General features: G+C 41.6%; 1 protein-coding gene across 1 annotated transcript; it reads right to left on the minus strand.

The window, feature by feature from the left end:
- Nucleotides 1–4: 4 nt before the first annotated feature.
- On the minus strand, nt 5–9,305 carry LOC133016099 (basal body-orientation factor 1-like). The gene is made up of 11 exons (XM_061083416.1): nt 9,262–9,305; nt 8,921–9,173; nt 7,697–7,762; nt 5,039–5,182; nt 4,852–4,932; nt 4,191–4,261; nt 2,524–2,668; nt 1,489–1,976; nt 1,172–1,276; nt 351–422; nt 5–158 (listed from the first exon to the last, which is right to left on the minus strand). Exons 1-11 carry the CDS (start codon nt 9,303–9,305, stop codon nt 59–61), a joined length of 1,569 nt encoding a protein of 522 aa, XP_060939399.1. The 3' UTR covers nt 5–58.
- Nucleotides 9,306–10,001: the final 696 nt, after the last annotated feature.

The raw sequence follows: 10,001 nt of genomic DNA on the forward strand, positions 1-10,001 counted from the left end.
ACAGAGCAAGAGGACAACAATCCGGAGTGTGATGTGCAATGTAGAGGCCACACGGAGGTCATGCGGTGTGTATATCCGGCAGGCTGTTTGGGTTCGAGGGCAGAGCGGACTCAGGCGCCTGGGTGATGAAGGTCGCCGGCGAGAGCTCCTCTCTAATTCTGGAAGACAGTCATCATTAAGCAACGCTAAAACGCGGCGTCTTGATAAATCACACGTAGGCACCCAATGTTCTCACAGCCAATGTTTTTTCAGCTAAACATGGAATGTGGGACCAATAAATCTGTGCAGGCTTCATAATTGCAAGGATGAGTAGGACTTTTATCGTCGTGCACATTCCTTCAGTGTCTTACCCGGCAGCATCGCTGTCCACGAGGCTCTTCTTCTCAGAGGAGGCAGACAAAGCCAGATGTTGGCCGACTCTCCTATCAGAAAAATGCAGAGTTGCAGTTAAACACACAACCTCGCAGAGAAAAGCCATGTTTAGCACTCTGGTGTGTGTTTCCTGAGGCCTGCAGCATGTTTTGGAGAGGGGGTCAGTCAGGGTCAGCACCAGGCGCACGCTGACTGACGCGCCGGAGACGCCAAATGTTAGGTGTTATTCTGCTGGACGAGGTGCCAGACCACTGTTAACATGAATACATATCTCCCCTTGCCTGCCGTGATCCCATACATCCAGATCCCCTGCACACTCCTCTGAAAATCATCTTACCAGCTGCTCGGTGACCACAAGTGTTCAAAGAACAAAATAAACTGCTGGTGCACGTGAAGAGGGGCCAATAGGCTGAAAGCAACTGGACGTGACCAGATGTTTGTTTCCAAGCACACGACTCTGCGGCTGGGCCTATTTTTACTATTGTGCCCAGACTCTTTCTTCATTCTTTTTAAGCAGCTGGATGGAAAAGAAAATTGGTCGAAAAAACCTAACTGATGTTTTATGGTATCCTCTCTCTGCAGAGAAAATGGCTGTTTAAAACATTAAATAGAGGGAGGAGTCACCACGAGTTCAGCCTGAACTGCTGCACTTTGTTCTTCAGAATTAATTGATGCAGAAGCAGAAGGATAATAAATTGATTTTAATGTTATTACCGAGGATGAATACAGAGTGAGTGATGAACGAGCAGCCCTCAAGCTTTTCTAAGTCAAACCAACAATTACTGAGGAGTTTTATTACCTTTCCCGCTGCCCATTCATTTTTGCAAAGAGAAGCCTGAGCACTTGTTCCCTCTGCTCCCAAGTGAGATCTGAGATCTCCACTTCGCTGCCTGGTTGATGAGTCCTTAAAATAACAGGAAGATGAAATCAATATTAATATTCCCACTCTGCTAATGTACATATTTATGACATCTACAAACTGTATGAAGAGTGCTGAGGGGAGATGACATCTGACTGCTGCAGGTGTCTTGCCTCCAATAAACACGAGGAATTAAAAATATCACAAAGACATACACAGAAGCACAAGTCATGGAAATGATGGGAAGGGGGACCCACCACGTCGCGGCCGCCTCCATGTCTGAATAGACAGTGTTGGTACTGTGGGGGGTTTTACGGAAGGTGCGGATGGGTGGGAACTTTAGTTTTCCTGCTGTGGCTTCTCTCAGCCTCCAGCGATAAGCCTGGAGAGCCTCCTTCTTGTACTGCAGCCTGCTGGCCTCGATCTCCTGCTTCGCCTGAGCCAGTGACTCGTGGAAGAACTGCTCCAGCTCCGTACGCTGCTCCACTATGGTGCCCGCCAGCCGCTTCATGTGCCCCAGTTCTCTCTCTCGCATGCCCAGCACCTTCTGGAGCTTCTCCAGCTCGATCTGGCCGGCCTGCTGTCCGACCAGCATCTTCTCTTCCTTTTCCTCTCGCTGGAGGTCCCTGCCCTTCAGGTCGTGAGCCTTCTCCAGGGACATGACCTTGGCCCTTAGTTTAGATAGCTCATCTTTCTGGGCCACCATCTGAGCTGCATTCTTCTTTACCATCAACTCGCTGGTTTTCTTGGTGAGAAGAGACAAGAGCACATTAGTAAGACGGATGACAACGAGCCAACCTTGGGAAGTCCTTTCGGTTTCAGGCCAGTGTAGACGTATTACAGTTAATGATTTGTGTACTAGCCTGTGCTGCTGAGCGAACGGCCAAAGCTTCAACAAGGTGGATTTACCGCCATGATTGACTGTCATCATTAGAGGTAAGATTAATGTGCCCAATATTTATTTGTCTTAAAGGAATCAGTGCCAGAAACCTGCAAAGGAGAAGCCACTGAATTTGAACCCGTCCGCCAGTGGAAACTCGCCACAACCACTGACCACTGAGAGGCTGGGTAGTAGCCGGGAGGTGGAGGGGGGGAGGGTAGGAGTGGGACCACAAGCAAAATACACAAGGTCGGCCAAAGCAAACAACACAAGGGAAAAAAACACCTGAAATATATTCTGGACAGATCTGACAAGTGTTTTATAACTGAAATGATTGAAAATGACTCTGACATGAATGGTCCCTGTCCAAGGACTGTGGATCCCTAATAGTAGCCTTGCTTCAAATACACACCTTGTCCAGGGCCAGCGAGGCGTTCTGCCTTCCCAGCGAGTCTGTCAGTTTCTGTAGGTCCTCCGCTTCCTTCATGTGATATTTCAGAGCTTCGTTGAGACGCACATTCTCCTTGAACACAGAGCGGGATGCGTCATCCAACTGCCTAAACAGTTAAGAGCGCAAACAAATTAGCCACAGAGAAGTCTGTCCACAAATGATGACGCATCATTATGAATCTGAAACATTTTACCTGTCACAGTTTGGATTTGTGTCAACGTGCATAGAATGTCCCAAGTCTAACAAAACAGATGTATTATAAACAAGAAGGGCCCCTTATACCTCCCTGTACCTCCGCCATTATTTAAATCTGCACCAATTGCACACACACATAAATATCAGTATATATCAATATACCTAAACATGACTGTTCTTTTTCATCAACATCCATGAGTTATTCTCAGAGAAAACAACCAAAGTGTCTCACAATTTTAAAGAAATCTTTGTAGGAATCTCTCGAGTAGGATTTGCGTAATCCTGCTAACTAACAGGCAATAGAATAAACCAACGCAGACAAAAGCATAACCTCCTTTGCAGAGGTATAGATTTCGGGACCTTTTTTTTGTCAATGTAGTAAATATGGACGGGCACTTATACCTAGTGTTTGGAGCTTGGAATGGAGGGCCAGCTCTCTCTCTCACCTGCACTAGCAGAGATACAGGTCAACTACACATGTACCTACAGACTCCCCCATGAATGTTTCCTTCCCCTTAATTTGTTTAATTAAAGAACCGGATTAAGCAGAATCAGTAAGTAGCCGTAGTAATGATACCCATCCCAGGTAATGTGAAGACCTTGAGATCGCAGCATGTTGCACATTATCGCTCTCAGGTTCTAAGTCCTTACACAGAAAGTTTAATTAACTGCTGTACAATCAATGTGACGAGATGGGCCAGCCTGGCTGTGGCTAGCTGGTAAGCATGCTAACTTCAGTAATAATAATAATCATAATAGATGAGAAGAGAATTCCAAAGGGCGGGGGGGAGGGTTGCCACACTCAAGTCTTGGTCTCCAAAAATCTGCAGTCTGGTATTGGGGATGGAGAGCAGACTCCACAGTATAGGCAGTAGGAGTAAAACAATAGTTAATATTGCATATTGTTTTCTACTGCTCTTTACAGTTCTCGGCCAGTAAAGAAATAGTCCCAAGCTTGTAAAGGTTTCTGCTGCAGCTGTTAACGCTAACGTTGGCTATACAGCGATGATCAAAACCTACAATAGCACCTTTAAAGTTCAAGTTAAATCACTAAGACCAAAGCGACAGGACCACACCAGTATCAATGTTGATGTTTTATGAGCTGTAAAGAAATGACTAAACACTGCAGAGGCGAAATATACATCCCATGGCCTCAAAAGTAATAAACTCTGCTCCTCCGCACACGCTGAGCAGCCTCCTCCCTTCAGGACGCTGTGGGGCGGCCTCGGATGTGATCGTTGGCTTTGGTGATGTACACTATCGTGAACATTACGAGCTGGTGCGGTCGAGAAAATAACATTAGCTCTAGTTATATGTATATATTTTTAAATAAATAAACAATCATGACAGTAAATTATTTATTTTTGAGCACATCAAAGTGTAGTTGAAAGTATAAAATTAGATTGTGACGGGAACAGTGGGAACACACTCACACAATGGCTTCATTGTGGGCCAGGTCTGCCGCCACAGCTATCGCTTCCTCGGCTTCCCTCTCCAGACGAGCCTTCGGGGAAATTCAGAAAAGCTGCTTCACTGTTCTACCTGAACATTATTTCATCATCATTTCACCACAGCAGCCATTATGGACCCACTCTCTGGTTTCTCAACCACTTAGCCTCAGGCCTGCTGCAGTATCTTCTTTTAAAAGCAAACTAAAAACATGTTTTTTCACAAGCCTTTGATTAGTGTGTCTTTGAAGGAAGAATTGCCCTCTATTTTATTTAGTGCTGAATCAATATTATTCTCAGTTTCATTTTTTAAATCTATATATTTAGTTTTTTATGACTATCCATTTTTATTTCATGTTTTGATCCAGTTTCCCTTATTTGATTTTTTAAAATTATTTATATTTCATGTAGTTTTCTTCATATCTCTATACATTAGATATTTTCTTCTGTAATATATTATCATCTCATATATTTTACCATATCATCTTTTTGTTGTAAATCTTTGCTTTTGATCGAGAATCACATTGCGTCTATGCTTGTCATATGAAATGTGCTATAAAAATTAACTTGACTTGTTATCATATGTTATTATCTTCAATTTAAACATAAGTGGGATAATTTCAGATCTCTCTTCTCTTGAACGTACCTTTTCTTTGAAGAATCTGCACTCCATTTTGTTCAAGTTTTCCCTGTGCCCTTTGTCAGCACTATCCATGCTTTCTCTGATCTACAAGATAAAAAAAGGGTCATGGATACAGGTAGAATTTTAACACAACAACCTGACAACCTCTCTTTAATAAGCAACATTTGGTCTCATTCAGGATTTTCCTCACATCGCTCAGCTCCTGCTCCATCTGGGCTTTCCTCGTCTGAAACTCCTTGATTTTCCTCGTTCCATCCTGGATCATGTTAAAGTCACTGGACCTCTTTCTGAACAGTTCCTTCATCTCGCTAAGTTGAAGCATGTAATCTTCAGCCTGTTGAAACCAATCTTATAATTAGATACACACAATAAAAAATGTTCAAACACATTAAATGCAGACTGTAGCTATAGTGGTGGCACTCAGTAGTGCACATATATCCACCAAGGCCAAACAATCCTACACACGATTGTCTAGTTCTTAGAATAGAAATATAAGAGAGAAAGAAGGAGTCATGAAAATGATTTATTTGTCAGTGGACATGAAAACCAATGTAACATATATGTTTCTCTTAAGTATGTATATCCACTCTAAAGAAATAAACTTAACACAGTTTTATAGCAACACAATATAGGTCAACTAGAAAGGCTATAGTTTAACAATAATAAACAACAATTGTGGAACAACTTAAAGAGAGAGTGAAAAATGTTTAGCAGTTGGAGACGGATAGAATTGAACTTAGATATAAATATCAGCCAACTAAACATGATGTATTAATGTGGATTAACCCCTGAAAAATGTTAAAAAAAGGCCCTATATTGCCATGTTAAAGAAAAATTATTGATTAACCACTTAATCTACATCCACACCAAACTTTAATGCCTTCTTGCCTAATCTATTTAAACAAATTCTTGCCCACAGATGTGATTATGCAAAATCTGTGGGCAGGGGACATGATTGTGCCTTTTGGTTTCTGTTTCTAGTTTGATTAACCACATTGGAGCAGGCTCCGGTTGCCCACAGGGAAACTGTCCATGTGGACTTAACATGGACCAAAGTACATCAGTTTTTAAATTTATCTGCATCCAAATGCATATAGAGATTAGCCAAAATGTTGTCTAAACCTAAAACACCTAAAGAAAGTAATGCTGTTTCTGTTTTGTGTGGAGAAACGCTCGACTTGTGTGATAAAAGAAACTGGTCAACTTTAAACCGTTTAGGCGAACGGAAGATGGAGTCTTGTCTCAGATATCCGCCGTCTACACCAGAAGCCCCAAAATATTGGTGAATGCCCCCAGAGGCTAATTCATCGTCAGACATTAGCAGATGGGCTCCATGTTTGCTTCATCCCAGACCCAGAGCCCATCCTGTAACCCAAGTTTGGTGGAAATTGGTTAAGTAGTTTTTGTGTAAACCTGCTCAGAAACAAACCATAAAACAGGGTGAAAACATAACCCTCTATAGGTGAAACAAACGAACATCCAAAGATCTCTATAGATCTGGAGCTGCTTCTCATAAATTAAGTTTGTATAAGTTACACGGAAGAAGACTTTGGGCAAAAAGTTCACACCGGCTGTAGTCTATTATTAAAACCAGTGTAACTCCAGTTCAGTGAGACTAAATGCCTCAAAACTCTGCTGTGGAGAAGCCAGCCTGAGCACCAATGTGACAAAGTGACCAAAGTCATGAGAGACTTAGCAAAACACGAACCCACAGACACGAACATGACTACTAAATGAGAGGTTATCAACCATCTGATTATAGCCGTAGGCCTAATCGTTATTCCTCAGATTCGTTCCTCGTCATTGATGCAACAGGCTGCAGTATTTGCTGCTTTGCATCATATACTCTGGGATCTGTCAAATCGTGACCTTAGAAAAACTTCCACCATTGAAGAGCTACAACATCCTCCTTGTCCTCTTGCTACGAGGTAACTGCTGTTGGAAATACTTATTCGGGTGACTGAATATCCTCAGAGCGAGTGATTTCCATTAGCTAAAGACCACTTTGAGGAGGAGCCCTTTTATCACCTCTCAATGAGAGAAGGGCCGCGGACAGCTCGTCATGTCTTGAATTCACGTCTCTGAAGTCGCCCACAGGACACTGTGTGTTCTCCCCCTCCAGAGACCAGAGGACACATGTGACAGTTCCATACATGTCTAAAATAGGGATGTTTTAAGTCGGTCCAGCCCAGGCCTCTTATTTCTTCATCAGACTCTTATTGGACTCCTATTTTGCCAGCATGAAGTAAGAGCGGCGGGATTGAAAACAGCTGCGAGCAAAGAGAAGTGTTTTTTTGGTACCTGTTTTGCCGAGTAAAGCCACTTGAATTGTGTCATGTCAGTGTGATAGCTTGATCTGGTGGCCGGTGAGGATAAAAAGAGTCAAAATAAGGGTCTCCAGAGAGGATTGTGTCACTTCAAGTGGTGTATCAGAGTCAGGATGTGTGCGACATATGAGGTAGTTATGGTTGACACATCCAGACCAGCAGGGTGACTGCCTTTCAACCAAGCACTTTTCAATTATACTGTTTTTTTGTGGCCTCTGACATGGATCAAAATAACGTTCGACCATGTAGCAGGGCTTGTGAGGCCTTGTTTTTTCGGCTTTACGGTCACTCTGTTTGGTTGTTGTTTTCTTACATAATAAAATGTGAACATAATTACACACAGGACAGCTGTTAAAACACAGCGCAGCACTTTTTTCACCAAGTGCAGGTTTTAAATCACGGCAATGCTATGATTTATGAATAATCACTATGAATGCGTTGGATGGGGCATGTTTTTTGGGACAACATGAAAGCTTGGGGTGCGTTTCTTCTCTTGTGGCCGTGTTTTAAAATGAACTTACCAGTTTGTTTTGCTCCTCACGTGCATGGGCCTCTTGACTTTTTAGGCTTTTCTGAAGCAAACTGATCTGCAGAGACAAAAGAGAATAAAACACATTATGAACGTCTGAGCCCATCACTCACTGTCCATTTACACCTTTACTAACTTACTAATTGATCGTGCATTTATGTAGTGTCGGAATAATCAGATAAATGTAGGTTCACATGATTAGGAAAATTCATGTGAAGGCCATCTCAAGTTGGAACCACAACCCTGACAGTCTGCAAAAATCTTGGTGCAAGAGTCAATTGAAATCATTTTAAAATCAGCTCATTTTCACGTTCATATAACAAAGGTTTTTTGTCCTCCCCAAACTTTAATAGTTTAAATTAACGATTTAATTTATTCAAATTTTATTTGTATTTTGAGACATTAACACATACTAAAAGCAAAACAGTGTTCGATGCCAATTTCCCTTGAAAATGCTTTTCTATGGAACTGGATTAAAGTTACTGACCTGTTTGTGTTTATCTAATTTGGATATTGAATTGATATAATCTTTTTTATTCAACTTGCTTAGTTTTATGTTATTTGACAGATCTTTATGTTAATTGGGAAATTATTATGCACCAGTGTCTATGTACATATGTGTCAGGGCGGGTGTCAATCAGAAGCTGCTCCTTGGAAGTGCACGACAAGGTCAGTGTCATAAGGTTCTGACAAGATTAATGTTTTAAATGTCACAAATTAGACAATGTTCCTTATTGTTATCAAATTATGTTTGTGATGTATTCAAGCAACAAAATATGCATTGAGTTGTTGAAAATATGTTTTCCCACTTTAATAAATCTGATTGATAATGTGGGACCATATGTTCTGGTTAATCTGAGACAGTCATTCAAGTTCTCCAAATTGGGAGAAATATGCATTTAGGCATTTTGTCACTTTTAAACAAGGTGATTTAGGATTTTTCTTTTAAAGTGTCCAAAATTAAAAAGTGACCAGTCCCAATTTATCAAATTACAGCAGGATTTTCTTGAACACTAAAAGCTGTGCAATGATAGGATGATCTGGTGTGGTTAGAAACCATCTTAAAGATTACAGAAAGGTACTAATGTGTTGATCTAATGTATAAAACAAATCTTGGAATAAATCGTAGATGTCAAAATTACAAAGAATGACCCAGATAAGCCGAATTCAGCCTATATATGTATGCATGTATGTATTAATATAAGTATTGTCCTACCTTCTTCTCTTTAGCAGCATCTTGTCTCTGCATACAGACACTGATATCGATGCTGTCCTTCTCCACCCGGTACAGCTGGTTGGTGAGCTCCTGGTTGGCGCGTGCCAGTTTGCCGCAGGCCTCTTGATATTGCACGAGCGACTGATCTGTGACCCTTAACCTCAACTCCCACAGGGCGGCGTTGGCTTTAGCTTTCTCCACCTCAGTCTCCCTGTCTGCCTTCCCCTCCTGTTTCCCGTCTTTCTTCCCTTTGCTGGGACCAAAATAAAAAATGCAACATCAGTTTAATTCCAGTTTTTACGCCAGTGCAGCATTATAAATGTACAAATATATTTACTCACCCTGCTTTCGCCTTTTTTAGTTTAGAAACTTTCTTCTTCGGCATCTCTGCTCCTTTTACCGGCTAAATTATTCGGGGTTTTTTAAAGGTTTGGCCAACGGTAAGAACAGTGAGCTCCTGTATCCTGCTCCCAGTGTTTGTGTAGTGCTGTTGCTATGGAGATGACGGAGCCGATGACAAGGTCACATTTCACTGCCACAGGAACTTTGGTAACCCCTTATATAATTCTTAAGACTTTGTATACAACAAAGTATGTTTGTTAAGTGTCTGTCTGTTATTGTTAGTGTCAATATTATTAATTACATATAATAATATAAATAATACAAAAGTAGTAATATTAATAATAGGATACACGACAATGACAATTTATGGAAATAGGTTTCGGTGGTTGAATACAATTTATGCCAGATAATTGATATTTAATAATTTTATCACTGCTGATAAACTGGATGTATGGGACTAGAGTGGAGGCAGGGCCATCACAACTTGGTGGACAAACCAGGCAGTTGCTCAAGCCCCAAATTTAGAGGGGGTCCCTGGGAACCACTAATTACATTAGACTATAGCAAGAACTAGTTTGATGAATGGCCCCTACGGTTCTGTTTGCCTGAGCCCCCCAAAGTCCCTTGAAAGGCTGCTGAGGACAAGAGACACAGGACAGATGTGAAGACATCCGGACATCAGAAGGTTTTCACATCTTCTGCCGCAAATTAAAAACACACCTGTTCTGACTATACCTTG

The sequence above is a fragment of the Limanda limanda genome, chromosome 12 (genome assembly GCF_963576545.1).
Source record: "Limanda limanda chromosome 12, fLimLim1.1, whole genome shotgun sequence".
NCBI classification, from domain to species: Eukaryota; Metazoa; Chordata; class Actinopteri; order Pleuronectiformes; family Pleuronectidae; genus Limanda; species Limanda limanda.